We start from the raw sequence: 23,201 nt of genomic DNA on the forward strand, positions 1-23,201 counted from the left end.
GCACTGTCTCTACGTGGATGGGGTAATAAGGGGATGGCAGGGGGAGAGAAGCTGCAGAGAGGTGTATAAGACCACAGCTCTGCCTCCTGGTCCCAACGCTAGACAGTCACAGTTTGGAGGATCCCAAAAAATTGGCCAGATTTCTAGAAATGAGAGCTGCTCCCTCTAAAGTGGGATGGATGCCGTCTCTCCTAACAAGACCAGGTTTTCCCCAGAAGCTTTGCCAATTATCAATGAAGCCCACCTCATTTTTTGGACACCACTCAGACAGCCAGCAATTCAAGGAGAACATGCGGCTAAACATGTCACTCCCGGTCTGATTGGGGAGGGGCCCAGAGAAAACAACAGAGTCAGACATTGTTTTTGCAAAGTTACACACCGATTTAATGTTAATTTTGGTGACCTCCGATTGGCGTAACCGAGTGTCATTACTGCCGACGTGAATTACAATCTTACCAAATTTACGCTTAGCCTTAGCCAGCAATTTCAAATGTCCTTCGATGTCGCCTGCTCTGGCCCCCGGAAGACAATTGACAATGGTTGCTGGTGTCGCTGACTTCACATTTCTCAAAACAGAGTCGCCAATAACCAGAGTTTGATCCTCGGCGAGTGTATCGTCGAGTGGGGAAAAACGGTTAGAGATGTGAACGGGTTGACGGTGTACACGGGGCTTCTGTTTAGGGCTACGCTTCCTCCTCACAGTCACCCAGTCAGCCTGCTTTCGCGACTGCACGGGATCTGCCAGGGGGGAACTAACGGCGGCTAAGCTACCTTGGTCCGCACCGACTACAGGGGCCTGGCTAGCTGTAGAATTTTCCATGGTGCGGAGCCGAGCCTCCAATTCGCCCAGCCTGGCCTCCAAAGCTACGAATAAGCTGCACTTATTACAAGTACCGTTACTGCTAAAGGAGGCCGAGGAATAACTAAACATTTCACACCCAGAGCAGAAAATGCTGGAGAAGGTTGGGGGGGGCTTTGTAGTTGGCTAGGGCCTGGATGCCCCTCCACATCTGATGTGGGTTACTGTCCATCAAGTATCCCTCTATTTCCTTTTGGTAGGACTCCTTAGGCTGTTTGATACACCTCCACAGGTCAGCTCTGGCAGTGCTGTAGAGAGCTCTGTCTCCTGTCCTGAAGGCTGAGTTAGGAGCCCCGATCAAGGTCTGGACTTCTTTTGTCATCTAGAGTTTTCTGTTTGGAAAGACCCAGATGCAAGATAAGGTGAGAAGCTTGGTGTAGAGTCGCTGCTTCTTCGTGTTGAAAAGAGCCAGCTGAGGTGATTCAGGCATCTGGTAAGGATGCTCCCTGGGCACCTCCTGTGGGAGATGTTCCAAACATGTCCATCTGGGAGCAGACCCTGGGGAAGACCCAGGACTTGGTGGAGAGATTATGTCTCCACACTGGCCTGGGAATGCCTCAGTATATCCCAATCAGCGATGGTTAATGTGGCACAACAAAGGGACGTTTGGGGTGCCCTGCTAGACCTGCTGCCCCCACAACCCGTTTCCAGATAAGCTGTTGAAGATGTGTGACTGAGTGATATGTACAACACTAAAATTATATCATCATTTATCTTCATATTTCAGTATTTCTACCCTGTTCAAATGAAATGCATAATAATTATTTTCAATCTGAAAATCCAGCTGCATCAGTAGAGATGTCAAATCGACCAAGACTGAAACATGCATATCTCTGTGGGTTTAGATTTCTGTGGTGAAAGAGGAGCGTTTTTACCAAAAATGGAATCCCTCAGCATCCCCCTCCTCCCCAGGTGAGGTTGGACCCCACACAGGCATCATTGCTGGGAAACTGGCGCTCAACAGATTGCACCAGGAACTAGCTGCTGAGGGATTTATACAGGTACCGTACCATGCACACCAACAACACACAGTCACAGTTAGTGTTTATGCTGTTTTCAGCGTTTGTTATGGTTCTAATGTACAAATGAAGTCTTCTAGTTGCGTTTCCCCAAGCTTGCAACAGATTTACTGATGTTTCTCTTTCTAAGAAATTTCTTATCGATTGACTTATCCAGTACTAAATAAGCAGGTGAATTCCCACAGAGCCACCCACTGCTCCAGAGCGGGTGGGCTTACAAGATACAGCATATACAAGGGTTTGATTCCAGGTGTATATTTCACACTGTCTGATTCTGTCCTTGAACAAAACACGACATTTGTAATGTTCGATCCACTCAATGGCAAACGGGTACCAGCTGAGGAAGTGACCTGCAAAGGACTGGCCTCCCAACCAGGAGGAGCTGTAGAACCTGACTGCTTCATACTGCTGTATTTGAGGATACAGTAGTGTTCAGAATAATAGTAGTGCTATGTGACTAAAAAGATTAATCCAGGTTTTGAGTATATTTCTTATTGTTACATGGGAAACAAGGTACCAGTAGATTCTCACAAATCCAACAAGACCAAGCATTCATGATATGCACACTCTTAAGGCTATGAAATTGGGCTATTAGTAAAAAAAAAAAAGTAGAAAAGGGGGTGTTCACAATAATAGTAGTGTGGCATTCAGTCTTTGAGTTCGTCAATTTTGTGGAACAAACAGGTGTGAATCAGGTGTCCCCTATTTAAGGACGAAGCCAGCACCTGTTGAACATGCTTTTCTCTTTGAAAGCCTGAGGAAAATGGGATGTCCAAGACATTTTTCAGAAGAACAGCGTAGTTTGATTAAAAAGTTGATTGGAGAGGGGAAAACTTATATGCAGGTGCAAAAAATTATAGGCTGTTCATCTACAATGATCTCCAATGCTTTAAAATGGACAAAAAAAAAATGACGCATGGAAGAAAATGGAAAACAACCATCAAAATGGATAGAAGAATAACCAGAATGGCAAAGGCTCACCCATTGATCAGCTCCAGGATGATCAAAGACAGTCTGGAGTTACCTGTAAGTGCTGTGACAGTTAGAAGACGCCTGTGTGAGGCTAATTTATTTGCAAGACGTGCAGAAGAGGTTACAATTTGCCAAAGAACACATAAACTGGCCTAAAGAGAAATGGAGGAATATTTTGTGGACTGATGAGAGTAAAATTGTTCTTTTTGGGTACAAGGGCCGCAGACAGTTTGTGAGACGACCCCCAAACTCTGAATTCAAGCCACAGTTCACAGTAAAGACAGTGAAGCATGGTGGTGCAAGCATCATGATATGGGCATGTTTCTCCTACTATGGTGTTGGGCCTATATATCGCATACCAGGTATCATGGATCAGTTTGGATATGTCAAAACACTTGAAGAGGTCATGTTGACTTATGCTGAAGAGGATATGCCCTTGAAATGGGTGTTTCAACAAGACAATGACCCCAAGCACACTAGTAACCAAGCAAAATCTTGGTTCCAAACCAACAAAATTAATGCCTCGCAGATGTGAAGAAATCATGAAAAACTGTGGTTATACAACTAAATACTAGTTTAGTGATTCACAGGATTGCTAAAAAAGCAGTTTGAACATAATAGTTTTGAGTTTGTAGAGTCAACAGCAGATGCTACTATTATTGTGAACACCCCCTTTTCTACTTTTTTTTTTTTACTAATAGCCCAGTTTCATAGCCTTAAGAGTGTGCATATCATGAATGCTTGGTCTTGCTGGATTTGTGAGAATCTACTGAATCTACTGGTACCTTGTTTCCCATGTAACAATAAGAAATATACTCAAAACCTGGATTAATCTTTTTAGTCACATAGCACTACTATTATTCTGAACACTACTGTAAGTGCTGGCGGAATGGGCCTCATACATCACTATGTTTGCCTTCGTCAAACCTCCATTGATGTGATCAGACATGTTGTAGTTGACCCGAGAACGGGTAAATTCTGCACCCCTTTGGCTAAATCTACTATACTGTAAAATTGAAATCAACCTGTTCCAAATGAGGCTGTGCCATGTCAAGTCTACGAACATCCGCTGGTGTCGCACTTAGCCGCATCCACAACACCATGGAATTACCTTGGGTCCTGGATGGCAACCACCCAGGCAGACAGCCAGCCTATCCCCACCTCTGGACATTAACAAATCATGTCACGGTTTTGAGATATGAAAACAATTTTTTTAAAGATTTTTTTTTTTTGCCGAAAGTTAAAAAAGCTATGTTGAGTCAAGCATCCATCCATCCATCCATCCATCCATTTTCTTCCGCTTTATCCGGAGTCCGGTCGCGGGGGCAGCAGCTCAAGCAAAGCCGCCCAGACCTCCCGATCCACACACACCTCCTCCAGCTCCTCCGGGAGAACCCCAAGGCGTTCCCAAGCCAGCCGAGAGATGTAGTCCCTCCAGCGTGTCCTGGGTCTTCCCCGGGGCCTCCTCCCAGTGGGACGTGCCCGGAACACCTCTCCAGCGAGGCGTCCAGGGGGCATCCGGAAAAGATGCCTGAGCCACCTCAACTGACTCCTTTCGACGTGGAGGAGCAGCGGCTCGACTCTGAGCTCCTCCCGAGTGACCGAGCTCCTCACCCTATCTCTAAGGGAGCGCCCAGCCACCCTGCAGAGGAAACTCATCTCGGCCGCTTGTACTCGCGATCTCATTCTTTCGGTCATGAGCCAAATCTCCTGACCATAGGTGAGGATCGGAATGTAGATCGATCGGTAAATCGAGAGCTTTGCCCCCCTACTCAGCTCTCTCTTCACCACGACAGTCCGATACAGCGACCGCATCACTGCAGATGCTGCACCGATCCATCTATCGATCTCACGCTCCATCCGTCCCTCACTCGTGAACAAGACCCTGAGATACTTAAACTCCTCCACTTGAGGCAAGGACACTCCACCGACCTGAAGAGGGCAAAGCACCTTTTTCCGGTCGAGAACCATGGCCTCGGATTTGGAGGTGCTGATTTTCATCCCTGGACGCTTCACACTCGGCTGCAAACCGCCCCAGTGCACGCTGAAGGTCCTGATTTGACGAAGCCAACAGAACCACATCGTCCACAAACAGCAGAGACGAGATTCTGTGGTTCCCAAACCAGACCCCCTCTACACCCTGGCTGCGCCTAGAAATTCTGTCCATAAAAATAATGAACAGAACCGGTGACAAAGGGCAGCCTTGGCGGAGGCCAACGTGCACTGGTAACAGGTTTGACTTACTACCGGCAATGCCAACCAAGCTCCTGCTGTGGTCGTACAGGGACCGGATAGCCCTTAGCAAAGTACCCCGGACCCCGTACTCCCGGAGCACTCCCCACAGGGTGCGCCGAGGGACACGGTCGAATGCCTTCTCCAGATCCACATAACACATGTGGACTGGTTGGGCAAACTCCCATGAACCCTCGAGCACCCGATGGAGCGTGTAGAGCTGGTCCAGTGTGCTGCGACCAGGATGAAAACCACACTGCTCCTCCTGAATCCGAGGTTCAACCATCGGTTGAATTCTCCTCTCCAGTACTCTGGAATAGACCTTACCAGGGAGGCTGAGGAGTGTGATCCCCCTATAGTTGGAACACACCCTCCGGTCCCCTTTCTTAAACAGAGGGACCACCACCACCATCCTCGAAGATTCAGATTCAGAACCTCAAAATTACCCTAAATCAGTTCTCAAAGTCCATGCAAGAAATTCTTTATTTGTTGTTGTTGACTAGTGTTATCTGTGTACCAGATGAATACTCTTCCATAAATTTCACTGTTTTTTCAATGTTTATTTATCAACGGAGATGGTTCATTGGACAGAAATAAAATGTAGAACTCCTTAACACCTTCTAAATAAGATTTAGAAGTCTCTTTTTAGTCTGTAGGGACTTATTGTCACCAATCAGGAAAGGAAAGTGATCACTTTGATTGCAACAACTACAGCGATATTACACTGCTGTGTGTTCTGGAAAAGTTGCTTGTAAGGATTATTCTTAACAGGATTCACTTCCAGTTATTCACTGCTCAGCAACTGGAGCATTCTGGCATTGTGCTCAAGAAGTCAATCTTCAGCCACATACTCAGGGAGCACGGTGGCTTAGTGGTTAGCACTGTTGCCTCACAGCAAGAAGGTCATGGGATTGATTCCCACCTGTGGCCTTTCTGTGTGTTTGCATGTTCTCCCCATGTTTGCGTGGTTTACCTTCCCTTCCAGGTGCTCCGGGTTCCTCCCACATCTAAAGACATGACTAACCTGGTTAAAAAAAAAAAAAAATCCTTGTTCTGTGAGTGCTTATTGAATATAAGTGTGATTGTCAGCAGCTTCTTTGCAGCCTGTGTGGACGTTTAGGTGGTCTTGAACTGGAAACCTTCTCCTCTGGAAACAAGTGCTGGAAACTAACGCTGCCCACATTTTATTATGAAGTCCTGTATTGATAAAGTTATTCAAGCAAAAGTACAAAAAACATTAGTATCAAAATTTACCTAAAGTACAAAAAGTAAAAGTCCTCATTATGTGGAAGGGCCCATTTCAGAATAATATGTTTTATGTTATTGGATTACATTTATTGCTTGTTACACTTTCACATCTGGTTGCATTTCACAAACTGGGCCTAAAAAGTGTAACAGGGTCAAAATGGTCATTTTTCAAAGTTCATTATGTAAAGTACACATTTATCCCTTTCAAATGCAACATTCTGGATTTAATTATTCCGTTTAGTTTTAGAGAAAAAGCCAATTTATGTGACATAAATCAATGGAAAATGTATTGGAATTCAAAACGTTTTTGTAGATTTTCTCTGAATTGACCTTTAAAAAAAAAAAGCAAAAAAATAAAGCATTATTTAGTCACTTTTCATGCAAAATCTGTGGAACTGGTGTCAAAATGTTCTGAAGAACCTGTTCTTTTATAATATACCATATGTAAAGACATCTGGGCAAAAAAAAAAGAAAAAAAGACTATGAATTATTGAATTAATGAATCACCACCGCCAAGTCCACCCCTGACAAATAATTTCAACAGACCAGGAGTTCCTTGATTTATGTCCTAATGTACATGTTACATATCACTGGAAAGAGAACAACCTAAGCTTTAAAATGACCACCAGGATTGTCTTGATAGGTCTTCTCTTCTCCAAGAAATTACGTCTGATGTTCAGAAAATTAACCAGAGCGTTACAAGTCCACCCTTTTTGATACACCAGTATATGAAATGCAGCCTTCTTAGGCCACTAGAAAATATCCAGTGGCCTAAGGCGATGGATGACTGGCTGTCTTTGGTAATAGGTCTTTGAGAGTCCTTGGGTATCTCTGGACTGACTTTGTGTCAAATGGCAGGTTTAAATGGTAAATGGAATGCATTTATATAGCGCTTGTCCATGTGAATCAGACGCTCAAAGCTTATTACAATAATGCCTCGCGAATACCCATTCACACAGACACAGTCACACACCGATATCAGGGTGTTGCCATGCAAGATGCTCCCTACACACCGGGAGCAACTTGGGGATTAAGGATCTTGCCCAAGGGCCCTGAGTGATTTTCTGGTCAGGCTGGAGTTTGAACCAAGAATCCTCTGGTCTCAAGCCCAACACTTAATCACGAAACCATCGCCTCCTCAATTACTTAGGGAGACTCTGAGGAGGAATGTCAGCTTATGTGGGAAGCTTCTTTGGCCCTGATCCAGTGTGCAGCTCAGCACACTAAGTGGGGATGGACTGATTCTTTGTCTTGGTGGTTGCTATACGGAACACAAGACAGTTCTGTAGTGTGCTGGATGTGATTATGTGCAGCTTCGGCAAATGCTCCCAGAGCTAAAACACAGGGGAAGAACTGGTAGGTCTACTATTGTGCTCACATTAAAATGTTTTTTCTGTAAACCACATAGAGACCTGGTCACGATTGCCAGCACTTTACCACTTTAGGTATTTAGCTTAAATATCTTCAGAAGTAATTGCAAATAAACCAGTTTTGTATAATCAAATATTTTTTTTAAAATTTCCAAAGCTGTTGAACAGAACAACAAAGCAAAATGCTTTCATAACCTGAAATTAAAAAATAAATAAAATGTATACTGGACAACATATATCCTCACTTTTGATGAAATTACAGTCACTCATCACTTTCAGACCAGGTTTTATTTACACAAGTCAAAGGAGAGATCCATGAGCCTTTCCAAGTCACTGTGTTTCTAGACCTCATTTGCTTCACATACAATGCTGCTGGAGCCTCAATTTCCATGAGGGAGTCCACCCAAGGGATCAGTAAAGTTCAATCTAATCTCAGAAAATCTAATCTAAGAAATACATAAAACTGTGGTGCTGTATGGTAAATCTGATTGGAGTTCTCAAAAACATGGTGACTGTGCAAGAAGAATAAGAGTGACACAGATCAAGACACGCATGGCAACTCTGAATGGCCTCTGTGGGGGTAATTGAGGAAGCTAACCATTGCGCGAGTTTTGTCTCTTATATCACAGCAAATAGCAATCTTCCTGAAAAAAAGAAAAACTATTTGCCAGAAGACACATGGGAGACTGAATAGTTTTTCTTGTATGATCATGTCAGTATACAAGTATATGTTATATCTGCATTTTTAATTCAATTGAATTTAAAGACATCGAGGTTAGCTGAATGGAACCTTAGTGCAAAAGAGATCTTGATCTCAATGGGACTAACTGGTTAAATTAAGTTAATTCGTTTATGAAAGCATTTTGTTTTGTTGTTTGCATTCAATAGCTTTGTACAGTTTTTAAATGTTTTGATGATACAAAACTGGTTTGTTTGCATTTATTTCTAAACATATTTGAACTGATGTACTTAGGGTGCCGTGACCAGGACTGAATGCATTATGATTAATTGGTATCAGCAAGAGATTTATGTGGTTTACTTACTGTGTGAATGAAGCAGAGCAACTTGTGGTGACAGTGTTGACTTTGAAATTTTCTGAGGATGTCCACAGTATTTATGAGAAATGCTGCACGTTTTAGGCTTTCCACCAGTTTTTGGTGGCCTTTGGTCAGCTGTCGCTTATCCCTCCTGTCTCCTGTCCAGGTGTATGTAGACCAGGTTGATGCAGACATTGTGGCTGTCACTCGTCACTGTCCCAGCACCCACCAGTCTGTGGTGGCAGTTTGCAGGACTGCCTTCTGGAACCCCAAAACCCATCAGTATGACAGCAGCGTTCCACCCATGTTCATACAAGGTAGGATGATTTCACAGGCAGCTGCATCAGAAGTAAAATAAAGCCTTCCCTGTGTTCCTAAGAGGTCATGAAAACAAATGCTGGTTTCTCTTTGCTCCAATCCCTGTACAGTCTGACGGCATTGAAGCACATGTTTTAACTTGGTGGTTGAACAGAATTTTCATACTCCTTTCTCAGGGAAGATCGAGGAGGTGGTACTGGAGGCAAGGACAGTGGAACGTCATGGTGGGACTTACAAGAAAGATGCCAGCTACATCAACGGTATGCCCGAATACACCGTGGAAATTAAAGAGCATATATCAGTAAGTGTTCTGATATTGATTTTTTTGAGTGCTATTTTTAATTCTTAGAAATGGACTTTCCAGTTATATGTTCACTGTCATAGTTGCAGGAGAGCTCTGTAGTGAAACAAGCTGGGATTACATCTAAAGGCCGGTCAGAGTTTGTTCAGGAGATCATATTTCAAAAGTTGACACCAGGCAGTGTGATTGTGTTCAGGTAAAACCCACAGAAAATCCAACACAGACATTGACCCGCTGCCATTTTCACTTTTCTAATGGATGCTTTTGTCATTTCAACAACTTGTGCATTTGGATGGATGTTGATTACACACATACATTTTTACATAATTCATATTTAGATGACTCTGTTTTTCTTTTCCTGACTCCTTACAGGGTTAGTTTGGATCCTAAGGCCAAACAGATCTTGGGGTACTGAGGCATTATCTGACCCAGTTCAGCCCAAAGTACAGAAGAGGCAGGTGAAGCAGATGAAAACCCAGCAGCAATACTGCAGATGCCTCTAGCACAGTGAGCTCACAGTTGTAATATTTCATGACAATAATAAATGTTGTATTCATCACTGTACTTCATCTCATTTTTTGTGGAATAGACTTCATATTTCAGTTCTTCATTAGACTGCAGATGAAATTTGACCTTTTTCTGATTTTACAGTGTCCAAAGATAGTTAACTACTTTGTCATTGAAATATATGTAGTATTTCAGCATTTAAGGGCATTTTCCGTCTTGAAAATCCGCAACAAGGTCTGACACATAGTCCATGTTTCTACATTTGTACTTTTGGTCTGGTTAGTTTGGTTTCAAATTACAAAATTGAAGTCAGCGTAAAGAACTTTGCGTGAGACTGTTTCACTCCTGACATCATCTATGTAGCCTCATCTCCCCATATCCTTTGACTGTCTAGTAGATGTGCATACGTTTGATGTCGGCTTGTATTTGTTCATTTCAACATAAACATAAAAAGCTCTTTTTTGATCGAAGAAAAATTCATGAAAGGATTCTGAAGAACATTTGTGTACATTGAGACAAATAGGTATTTGATTCACTGTCGATTTTGCAAGTTTTCCCGACCTACAAAGAATGGAGAGTTCTGTAATTTTTATCATAGGTACTCTTCAACTGTGAGAGGCAGAATCTAAAAACAAAATTTAGAAAATCACATTCTATTTGGTACACAAACCTTGTAATTGCAGAGGTCAGACATTTCATGTAGTTCTTAACCCAGTTTTGCACACTGCAGCAAGGAATTTGGTTCACTCCTCCATACAGATCTTCTAGGTTTCAAGTATTCAGCTCCCTCCAAAGATTTTCTATTGAGTTCAGGTCTGGAGACTGGCTCGGCCACTCCAGGACCTTGAAATGCTTCTTACGGAGCCACTCTTTAGATGCCCTGGCTGTGTGTTTTTGGGTCACTGTCATGCTGAAGTCACCAGCCACGACCCATCTTCAGTGCTCTTACTGAGGGAGGAGGTTGTTTGCCAAAAATTCATGATACATGACCCCATCCATCCTCTCTTCTATATGGTGTAGTTGTCCTTTCTCCTTTGCAGAAAAGCACCCCCAAAAAAATGGATGTTTCCACCCCCATGCTTCACAGTTGGGACGGTTGTTCTCATCCTCCAAACAACTCCACTCTCCTCTTGTTCATCCAGATGGTCATGGTGAACTTCAAATGGGCCTGGACATGTGCTGTTTGAGCAGGGGACCTTGCTGCCTTGCAGGATTTTAAATCATGACGGCGTAGTGTGTTATTAATGTAATCTTTGCAACTGTGGTCCCAGCTCTCTTCAGGACATTGACCAGGTCCTCCTTGTATAATTCTGGGCTTCTCAGAATCATCCTACCCCATGAGGGTGAGATCTTGCATGGAGCCCCAGACCGAGGAAGATTGACAGTCATCTTGTGTTTCTTCCATTTTCTAATAATTACACCAACAGTTGTCTTCTCACCAAGGTGCTTGCCTGTTGTCCTGTAGCCCTTCCCAGCCTTGTGCAGGTCTACAGTTTTGTCCCTGGTGTCCTTAGACAGCTCTTTGGTCTTGGCCATGGTGGACAGGTTGGAGTGTGATTGATTGTGTGTGGACAGGTGACTTTATACAGGTAATGAGTTCAAACAGGGTGCAATTAATGCAGGTAATGAGTGCAGAATAGGAGAGCTTCTTAAAGAAAAACTAACAGGGTCTGTGAGAGCCAGAATTCTTGCTGGTTGTGGGTGATCAATACTTGTTTCATACAATAAAATGCAAATTAATTATTTAAAAATCATAGTGTGATTTTCAGATGTATTATTATTTTTTAGATTCTGTCTCTCACAGTTGAAGTGTACCTACGATAAAAATTACAGACCTCTCCATTCTTTGTAGATTGAGAAACTTGAATCGATAGTGATCAAATACTTATTTGCCTCACTGTAAATGAATTACTATTTGCATTTGTCAATTAACCTTCACACATAGAGGTTGAGTCCTTCCAATGAGCTGAATAGTCAACACATTTCTACTCTGAATTTCTCCTGTCTGTAGGATAATAAGTTCTCATTGAATTCAATGTTCAGATTAAAACCTACAACTCCAATTCCAGTGAAGTTGGGACATTTGTGAAAATGTAAATAAAAACAGAATACAATGATTTGCAAATCCTCTTCAACCTATATTCAATTGAATACACCACAAAGATACAATATTTAATGTCAAACTGATACATTTTTATTGTTTTTGTGCAAATAGTTGCTCATTTTGAAATGGATTTCCTGCACCATGTTTCAAAAAGCTGGGACAGTGGTATGTTTACCACTGTGTTACATCACCTTTCCTTCTAACAACACACAATAAGCATTTGGGAACTGAGGACACTAATTATTGAAGCTTTGTAGGTGGAATTCTTGCCCCTTCTTGCTTGATGTACGACTTCAGTTGTTCCACAGCCCAGGTCTCCATTGTTGTATTTTGCGCTTCATAATGCGCCACACATTTTCAATGGTGACATGTCTGGAATGCAGGCAGGCTAGTCTAGTACCCGCACTCTTTTACTACGAAGCCACGCTGTTGTAACACGTGCAGAATGTGGCTTGGCATTGTCTTGCTGAAATAAGCAGGGATGTCCCTGAAAAAGGACGTTGCTTGGATGGCAGCATGTGTTGCTTCAAAACCTGGATGGACCTTTCAGCATTGATGGTGCCATCACACATGTATAAGTTGCCATGGGCACTAACTCACCCCCCTTACCATCCCAGATGTGGCTTTTGAACTTTGCGCTGGTAACAATCTGGATGGTCTTCTTTCCTCTTTTTTTCGGAGGACATGGCGTCCATGATTCCAACACAATTTGAAATGTGACTCCATCCGACCGCCGCACACTTTTCCACTTTGGTCTGTCCATTTCAAATGAGCTCGGGCCCAAGAAGAAGGTGGTGGCGTGTTCTGGATGTTGTTGATGTATGGCTTTCACTTTGTATGGTAGAGTTTTAACTTGCACTTGTCGATGTAGCGACAACTGTGTTAACTGACAGTGGTTTTCTGATGTGTTCCTGAGCTCACGCGGTAAGATCCTTTACACAATGATGTCAGTTTTTAATGCAGTGCCGCCTGAGGGATCGAAGGTCACGGGCATTCAATATTGGTTTTTGGCCTTGCTGCTTACGTATAGAAACTTCTCCAAATTCTCTGAATCTTCTGAATATATTATGGACTGTAGATGATGGAATACCTAAATTCCTTGCAAGTGAACATTGAGAAACATTGTTCTTAAACTGTTGGACTATTTTTTCACGCAGTTCAAGTGGTGATCCTCTCCCCATCTTTGCTTGTGAATGGCTGAGCCTTTTGGGGATGCTCCTTTTATATCCAATCATGACACTCACCCGTTTCCAGTTAACCTGTTCACCTGTGGACTGTTCACACAGCTGTTCTTTGAGCATTCATCAACTTTCCTAGTGTTTTTTTGCCCCTGTCCCAACTTTTTCTGAAACGTGTTGCAGGTATCCATTTCAAAATGAGCAAATATTTGTACAAAAACAAAGTTTAACAGTTTGAACATTAAATATCTTGTCTTTGTGGTGTATTCAATTGAATATAGGTTGAAGAGGATTTGCAAATTATTGTATTCTATTTTTATTTACATTTCACACAACGTCCCAACTTCACTGGAATTGGGGTTGTACATTGGAGGACTGGTATTTTTACCAGCAACACGTGACAGCACTTGCTGTCAAAACTGAAATATTTTCAACTTTGACTCGACTACCACGGCACCACATAAAAAGAATGTTTTATGTTTTACAAGTAGAGAAGACAGCAGTGTAGAGTCTGGTATATTAATTCAGTTATTTTCCATTAGGGGCAATAAGAATATAGTATCTCTGTGATACAGTACACACCACTGAAGAGCATCAGAATCATGTGGAACCATGTCCTGCCCGCCCAGTACAGGGCTACCAGCAATACTTTGTGATCACTCATGCATATCCTGTGTCATGTCAGCATGATCAGCGAAAGAGGAAAGAAAGGAAAAGCATCGATGTGTTAGCATCGATTAATAGTCTCTGGTCCCCTCCCCTCCCGGGGTACTGATGAGGCTTTTAGCAGGCTGACATTGTTAAATAGGTGGCTGGCGCAGTTTGTAGACAGCATGGCTTTAGCTTTATTGATAACTGGCCTTCGTTCTGGAGCCGCCATGGCTTACTGATGCCGGACGGCCTCCATCCTACTGGGTAAGGTGCCGCCATCTTGTCTGCAAACTTAGATAGAGCTCTACAGGGAGGGTAACATTAGGAATCTACAGCAGGCCACGGAGTATGCTTATGTGTCATACATCACACTAACAAAGTGAGGAACCTTGGGGTAATTTTTGATCCTTCGTTGTCCTTTGTCCTCCACATTAGAAATATTACTAGGACTGCTTTCTTCCACCTGCGAAATATAGCGAAGATTCATCCGATCCTGTCTATGGCTGATGCTAAGACCTTGATCCATGCATTTATCTCTTCTTGATTGGACTACTGCAATGTTCTATTTTCTGGTTTACCGCAGTCTAGCATTAGGGGTCTCCAGTTGGTTCAGAATGCTGTAGCCAGACTTTTGACACGAAGCAGAAAGTACAACCACATTACACCCATTTTGGCATCCCTTCACTGGCTTCCTGTCCCAGTGAGATCAGATTTTAAGGTTCTGCTACTAACCTATAAAATTATTCATGGACTGGCACCTCCCTACCTAGCTGACCTAATTAAACCTTACGTACCGTCCCGGGTTTTACGTTCTCAGGGTGCAGGACTACTTGTGTCCCTAAGGTGAATAAGAAGTCTGCGCGTCACAGAGCTTTCTCTTATTGTGCCCCTATTCTGTGGAATGATCTCCCTACATCAATAAACAGTCAGATTCTGTGGAGATTTTCAAGTCCATATTTAAGACGCACTTATTTTCCCTTTCATACGTATGGCTAGCATAGTGGTACAGTTTTGTTTTATGCTTTTTACTCTTTTAATTCATTTATTAGTAATTGGAGCGGGCTGCAGCCTCAACTTTACCTGAATTCTGGGTCTTTTAGTGAAGTTTAGGGCTAGTGGCCGGCGATCACCTTAGTATTTCTTCTGTTTTTCTTGTTGTTAATGCTGGCAAATTATACAGTATTTTTTGTCTTTCTGATGCCTGATTCTTTTTTTCTCTCTGTTTAAGGTGCAGCTCCATCCAGAGATGGGAGTTGTATTTGTGTTGGCGACCCTCCTGTCCTGTACACCAATAGTATTTCTTGTATATTCGTCCGTGAATTGTTCTGTAATTTATATTTGTAACATGGCCCAAGCAGAGGGTCACCCACCTTTGAGTCTGGTCTGCTTGAGGTTTCTTCCTCAGAGGGAGTTTTCCTTACCACTATTGCTCTGGGGGTTGGTCAGGTTAGACCTTACCTGTGTGAAGCGCTTTGAGGCAACTCTGTTGTGATTTGGCGCTATATAAATGAAAATAAATTGAATTGAATTGAAAGCATACAGTAGACGGCCTGACCAAGGGTGAGTCAGAGCGTCTTTGTCCAAGGGGCTGTTTGGTTCAGGCAACAGTGTGTTGTGGTGTTTAAGGCAAACAAATTTGTGGCGGCGACCACAAAGGCTCTGGAGCAACCTGCCCTGACACATCCGCTCTGCGGGATCGATCAAGGTTTTTAAATCTTCTCTAAAGATACAGCTCTTCTTCGTGGCTTTTAATAAAAAGTTAAGTCGGCTTCTGGCAAAACTGTAATTAAATTTTAATGAATTTCATTCTATTTTATTCTATTTTGTAGCACTGTGTTATGTATTTTAGTATTATTGTTATTGTAATTGCTGCATTTTTTTTATTATCGTGTTTTTAATGTGTACGGCACTTTGGTCAACCCCAGTTGCTTTAAATGTGCTTTATCCACTTATTCCTGGCGCTGCTTTTGGGTGAACTTCCTGTTAGACACCGGAAGGAGCAGTAAGACATTGTTTACTGGCGGTTTTCGTTTCCTGTACTGGTGTCGCAGATCAAACGGTCCACCCCCTAAAAATTGGTCCACCTTTTGCATCTGCACATGCGTCATTTCGAACCACAGCAGCACGTCTGAGACAGAGTCTCTTCACCCAAAGCAATCAGATGGATTAATGGATTTTTAACTATCAAATGATAAAGGTAAAATCTCTTAAATAATTATAAAGTCAGTTTTAAGCAGAAACAAGGCGAAATTCTGTGACACTTTGAAATGTCCGACGCGCAGTGAACGCATCAGGTAGCAGCTCATTTAGCCGCAGCACTCTGATCGCTTCCACCGCCTTTTATGATGAAATAATGCTGAATTTATGTGGAAATGATTGTTGTACAGAAGCTTCAGATATCTGTCACTGAGATAGATGATGACTGGTGTGCAGTTTGAAGCAGAAACGAAGTGTTAATCTGTGAACCACGTCATCGGGGGAGACCGATTTTTAGGGGGACCGTTCCACCGACAACCAGTGTTGCCGGTGGAACAGTTGCTTCCATCACACTTAAAAATATCCTTGTGCACCGCGAACATGTTGCGCTGTTCGCAGTTGTACTAACAACCAGACGAAGTTAAATCTGTGACTCCAACAGCAATGTTTTTAACATGCACCCCAGACTAAGAGAGTTTCCACCGCTGACCGAGGGATGAGGAACACAGAAGGATGTGGTCGAAAAAAAACTCAACTTGAAAAGACCACCTAAAACATTATGCCAGGCTCAGTCATCAGGGACTTTACGGCTTTTGCTGGCCTCTACATCTGGTAGAGGCCAGCAAAATGTAAAGTGGCCGAACTTGTGTCACTCTGGCATCTTTGATTGTAACAGCCCATGTGATTGTCCACTAAGTAATAAGGGAAGGGTGCTTTATTTTAGTCCCAGCTGTGTATAGAATTTTCCCTTAAGGCTTTCACTTATTAGGCAATATGTTATTTAATTTCTATCTGATGGCTTATCATGTGCGTAAACTGCTCATGCTTCATTTGAATTCTTTTTCTGTGTCTGTGTTCACAGGCTGATGTTCAAGTTGACTCTGGCTGACCTGAATGTTTTGCTATTTCGATGCGATGCTGAAGAACAGGAGGATGGTGGAGGCTCTTACAACATCCCAGGATGGGAAAGTCTGAAATACGCTGGACTGCAAGGTAGGTCTACGATCACATATAAAACTAGATGCAGCTTCAAATTTGATTTACTGACATTCTAAAATATGTACAGTATGTAATAAAAAATGCTGGTTGGCAGTTGTGTAAAAATACTGAGTTGACATCACGCAGTGTTACATTCCTGGGTAGCTTACCCGCTGTCGCCATGATTGTTGGTTGGTTGAGCTGGAAGCCTTCACTGTTCTTCTCTAGGAGCCTGTGGTTGCAATGGTTTCTGCAGTGGTTGATGTACCAAAATAAAATAAAAACAGAAACTACAATGATCTGCAAATCCTCTTTCAACCTATATTCAGTTGAATACACCACAAAGACAAGATATTTAATGTTTGAAACTGATAAACTTTATTGTTTTGTGCAAATATTTGCTCATTTTGAAATGGATTCCTGCACCACCGTATTCAAAAAAGCTGGGACAGTGGGTATGTTTACCACTGTGTTACATCACCTTTCCTTCTAACAACCCATCAATAAGTGTTTCGGAACTGAGGACACTAATTGTGAGTGTCATGGACTGGGTATAAAAGGAGCATCCCCAAAAGTCTCAGCCGTTCACAAGCAAAGATGGGGCAAGGATCACCTCTTTAACTGCATGAAAAAATTGTCCAACAGGTTCAGCACATATTTCCACAAAAACAATAAAGTTTTATCAGTTTGAACATTAATATCTTGTCTTTGTGGTTGTATTCAATTGAATATAGGTTGAAGAGGATTTACCAATCATTGTATTCTGTTTTTATATACATTTTACACAATGTCCCAACTTCTTTGGAATTGAGGTTGTAAGTGAGTATGCTTCCCTTTCACTTGTAGTACAACCCCAATTCCAATGAAGTTGGGACATTGTGTGAAATGTAAATAAAAACAGAATACAATGATTTGCAAATCATCTTCAACAAATTTTCAATTGAATACACCACAAAGACGAGAAATTTAATGTTCAAACTGATACACTTTTTGTTTTTGTGGAAATATTTGCTCATTTTCAAATGGATGCCTGCAACACATTTCAAAAAAGCTGGGACAGCAGCAACCAAAGACTGGGAAAGTGATGAATGCTGAAAGAACACCTGTTTGGAACATTCCACAGGTGAACAGGTTAATTGGAAACAGGTGAATGTAATGATTGGGTGCAAAAGGAGCATCCCCAAAAGGCTCAGCCATTCACAAGCAAAAATGGGGCGAGGATCACCTATTTGTGAAAAATAGTCCAACAGTTTAAGAACAATGTTTGTCAATGTTTATTTGCAAGGAATTTAAGGATTCCATCATCTTCAGTCCATAATATAATCAGAAGATCAGAATCTGGAAAACTTTACACATAAGCGGCAAGGCCAAAGACCAACATTGAATGCCTGTGACCTTCGATCCCTCAGGTGTCACTGCATTAAAAACTGACATCATTGTGTAAAGCATCTTACTGTGTGGGCTCAGGAACACTTCAGAAACATTGTCAGTTAACACAGTTCGCCGTTACATCTCCAAGTGCAAGTTAAAACTCTGCCATGCAAAGCGAAAGCCACACATCAACAACATCCAGAAAAGCCGCCGCTTCTCTGGGGCCGAGCTCATTTGAAAAGGACAGACCAAAGTGGAAAAGTGTGCGGTGGTCTGATGAGTCCTCATTTCAAATTGTTTTTGGAAATCATGGATGTCGTGTACTCCAGACAAAAGAGGAAAAAGACCATCCAGATTGTTAGCAGTGCAAAATTCAAAAGCCAGCATCTGTGATGGTGTGGGGGTGTGTTTGTGCCCATGGCATGGGCTACTTACACATCTGTGATGGCACCATCAATGCTGAAAGGTACATCCAGGTTTTGGAGCAACACATGCTGCCATCCAGCAACATCTTTTTCAGGGACATCCCTGCTTATTTCAGCAAGACAATGCCAAGCCACATTCTGCACGTGGTACAACAGTGTGGCTTCGTAGTAAAAGAGTGCAGGTACTGCCTGCAGTCCAAACCTGTAGCCCATTGAAAATGTGTGGCGCCTTATGAAGTGCAAAATACGACAATGGAGACCCCAGACCGTTGACCAACTGAAGTCATACATCAAGCAAATGGGAAAGAATTCCACCTACAAAGCTTTAACAATTAGTGTCTTCAGTTCCCAAATGCTTGAGTGTTGTTAGAAGGAAAGGTGATGTAACACATGGTAAACATATCACTGTCCCAGCTTTTTTGAAATGTTTGCAGGCATCCATTTGAAAATGAGCAAATATTGCACAAAAACAATAAAGTTTATCAGTTTGAACATTAAATATCTTGTCTTTGTGGTGTATTCAATTGAATATAGGTTGGAAGAGGATTTGCAAATCATTGAATTCTGTTTTTATTTCCATTTTACACAACGTCCCAACTTCATTGGATTTGGGGTTGTATTTGGTCCACAGTATCTCTGTGTTGGACAGCAACCTTTGCTTCTGCAGTCGCTGAGACTGGGTCCCACTTCTTCCCTGTTTCCAGGGTTAACCTGTTATCTCTCACCCAGGGGATCCTCTAGACTCTTTAAGCATCATTTCCAGTCTTGCTTTGACGCATTTGAACCCCTTCACAAGTTTTGATGTTGGCAAGGAAAGAGCTCTGTTCCCATAGAGCCCTATTCTACTAAGGCACCTTGGTAGGCCCAGCCACTTCCTCAGTTGTGCATTCTGAGTCTCTCCCCACACTCGACATGGGATAGAGGCACCTCATAGATTGCAATTGGCCACCTGTGGTGGGGCAGCAGGCCAAATTGGAAACACCACACCTTCAGAATTCCTGGAAGAGCTGTGCTTTTGATTTTTACGAGGCCACATAGTGTTCTGAGTTGCTCCAACTATTCAGAGTACTTGAAATCTGCAGTGTACCTGATTAAGGCTTCATTGTTTCTAAAGAATCAGTCATTGTTGAGCTGGCCTTTGAAAATAGAGATACTGTAGTATTTACTGGGTTTAATATCCCATTTGTGCCCACCCTACAACAATTTTTAAGAGTGTTCACATTATGTATGATAAAACTGTCCACTACTTGATTGATCTCTGCTCCCCTCCACAGCATGTCTTTTTCCTGGTTCTCTCCCTCAGCCCCAACCAGTCCCAGCAGAAGACTGCCCCTCCCTGAGCCTGGTTCTGCTGGAGGTTTCTTCCTGTTAAAAGGGAGTTTTTCCTTCCCACTGTCGCCAAGTGCTTGCTCACAGGGGGTCGTTTTGACCATTGGGGTTTTTACGTAATTATTGTATGGCCTTGCCTTACAATATAAAGTGCCTTGGGGCAACTGTTTGTTGTGATTTGGCGCTATATAAATAAAATTGATTGATTGATTGACTACTGTAAAAAACAAAAATACACTGATCGACCATGGATCACAAAGGGACTGCAAAATTTCTGTAAAAAGAAAAACACACTCTAGAGAGAATTCATAAAGCAAAGAACTAAAGAGGCTGAACACAAACATAAAAAATATCAAAATAAATTATCTAATATTATAAGAGTATGCAGGAAAGAATACTATAGTACAATTTTAAATAATAACAAAAGTAATATTAAAGCAATATGAGACATACTTATAGTATAATTAAAAGTGGCTCCAAACATCAAAGTTACCCTGCATATTATTGATAACATTAAAAAAGGACAATAAGTGATGTTTAATAGCTTTAAACAAATTCTTTGTGAATGTTGGATCAAACCTGGTAGAAAAAAATCCCTGATCCATTGTCATCCGAGGATTGGAATGATAACATTATTGACAAGAATCCTAGCTCAATGTTCCTTACAGCAGTGGAAGGAAAAGAAATCATAGATATTAAATACATAAATACATGTAAATATAAAACATCTATGGATTACAATTAAATTGATATGAAAGTTGTTAAAAAAAATAATCAATGGGATTTCAGAACCACTAACATGCATCTGTAATTTATACTTAAATTTACAAGCAAAATGACACTAGAAAAAGTTGTGCCGCTGTATAAAACTGGGGCTAGACACCACATTACAAATTACAGGCCTGTTTTTTTTACTTCCACAGTTCTCCAAAATTCTAGAAAAACTGTTCAGCAACAGATTAGATAAATTTATAGAAAAACATAAACTACTTTCGGACAGTCAATACGGATTCAGATCAAACAGATAACAAACAATATGCAGTGTGAGTATTTATTGATTTTAAAAAAGCTTTTGACACAGTCAGTCATAACATACTAATCAATAAATTTGAACATATGGGGTTCTGGGGTAGTATTGCAGTGGGTGACAAGTTACCTTGGAAACAAGAAACAATTTGTGAAGATGGGAGAGTATACAAGTATATCCTCATGCTTGGTCATTACTTGTGGTATCCCTGGGGGATACCACAAGTACTAGGTCCAAAACAGTTTACTCTTTATATAAATGATATTTCCAAGGTATCAAAAACATTAAAACTAGCATTGTTTGCAGATGACACAAATATTTTTTGTTCTGTAGGAACAAATTATCATTAAACTTAAGTAAAACTAAAATCATATTTGGCAACTGTAATAAGGAAACTCAAGTGCAGGTACAAATAGATGGTGTGGCTATATAAGAGTTCATGAAATTAAGTTTCTTGGTGTAAACTGGCAATCTCACGCCAAATATAAAGGTAATGTAAAGCCAAATATATTCTGGGCCAGAGATTACTGTGGTTTGAGGCAATACTTATAAATGTACGCTACATTCACTATCGATACTACAAAAAAGAGCCATAAGGATCATTCATAATGCCAGTTACAAAAATACAACTTCACTATTCTTTAAATCAAAATATTAAAATTCAATGACCTGGTTCACCTTCAAACAGCATGATGTATAAAGCAGTAAATGAAAAGCAGTAAAAAATTGTTTTTTAATGGAAATGGGGATTATAATCTGAGAGGGGAGAACAGTAGTGTTCAGAATAATAGTAGTGCTGTGTGACTAAAAAGATTAATCCAGGTTTTGAGTATATTTCTTATTGTTACATGGGAAACAAGGTACCAGTAGATTCAGTAGATTCTCACAAATCCAACAAGACCAAGCATTCATGATATCCACACTCTTAAGGCTATGAAATTGGGCTATTATTAAAAAAGTAGAAAAGGGGGTGTTCACAATAATAGTAGTATGGCATTCAGTCAGTGAGTTTGTCAATTTTGTGGAACAAACAGGTGTGAATCAGGTGTCCCCTACTTAAGGATGAAGCCAGCACCTGTTGAACATGCTTTTCTCTTTGAAAGCCTGAGGAAAATGGCACGTTCAAGACATTGTTCAGAAGAACAGCGTAGTTTGATTAAAAAGTTGATTGGAGAGGGGAAAACTTATACGCAGGTGCAAAAAATTATAGGCTGTTCATCTACAATGATCTCCAATGCTTTAAAATGGACAAAAAAAAACAGAGACGTGTGGAAGAAAACGGGAAAACAACCATCAAAATGGATAGAAGAATAACCAGAATGGCAAAGGCTCACCCATTGATCAGCTCCAGGATGATCACAGACAGTCTGGAGTTACCTGTAAGTGCTGTGACAGTTAGAAGACGCCTGTGTGAAGCTAATTTATTTGCAATAATCCCCCACAAAGTCCCTCTGTTAAATAAAAGACATGTGCAGAAGAGGTTACAATTTGCCAAAGAACACATCAACTGGCCTAAAGAGAAATGGAGGAATATTTTGTGGACTGATGAGAGTAAAATTGTTCTTTTTGGGTCCAAGGGACGCAGACAGTTTGTGAGACAACCCCCAAACTCTGAATTCAAGCCACAGTTCACAGTGAAGACAGTGAAGCATGGTGGTGCAAGCATCATGATATGGGCATGTTTCTCCTACTATGGTGTTGGGCCATATATCGCATACCAGGTATCATGGATCAGTTTGGATATGTCAGAATACTTGAAGAGGTCATGTTGCCTTATGCTGAAGACATGCCCTTGAAATGGGTGTTTCAACAAGACAATGACCCCAAGCACACTAGTAACCAAGCAATATCTTGGTTCCAAACCAGCAAAATTAATGCCTTGCAGATGTGAAGAAATCATGAAAACTGTGGTTATACAACTAAATACTACTTTAGTGATTCACAGGATTGCTACAAAAAAGCAGTTTGAACATAATAGTTTTGAGTTTGTAGCGTCAATAGCAGATGCTACTGTTATTGAACACCCCCTTTTCTACTTTTTTTACTAATAGCCCAATTTCATAGCCTTAAGAGTGTGCA

General features: G+C 41.5%; 1 protein-coding gene across 1 annotated transcript in view; it reads left to right on the forward strand.

Moving 5' to 3' along the window:
- LOC117521439 (glycogen debranching enzyme-like) overlaps positions 1 to 23,201 on the forward strand; it is a 211,854-nt gene that overhangs the window by 128,546 nt on the left and 60,107 nt on the right. The window contains 7 exon segments of the mRNA XM_034182736.1: positions 1,705 to 1,860; positions 8,904 to 9,054; positions 9,232 to 9,356; positions 9,440 to 9,552; positions 9,729 to 9,757; positions 9,760 to 9,874; positions 16,855 to 16,985. Coding sequence (XP_034038627.1) covers positions 1,705 to 1,860; positions 8,904 to 9,054; positions 9,232 to 9,356; positions 9,440 to 9,552; positions 9,729 to 9,757; positions 9,760 to 9,874; positions 16,855 to 16,985 — 820 coding nt within the window.

Source organism: Thalassophryne amazonica, chromosome 12 (genome assembly GCF_902500255.1).
Source record: "Thalassophryne amazonica chromosome 12, fThaAma1.1, whole genome shotgun sequence".
In the NCBI taxonomy this organism is placed as follows: Eukaryota; Metazoa; Chordata; class Actinopteri; order Batrachoidiformes; family Batrachoididae; genus Thalassophryne; species Thalassophryne amazonica.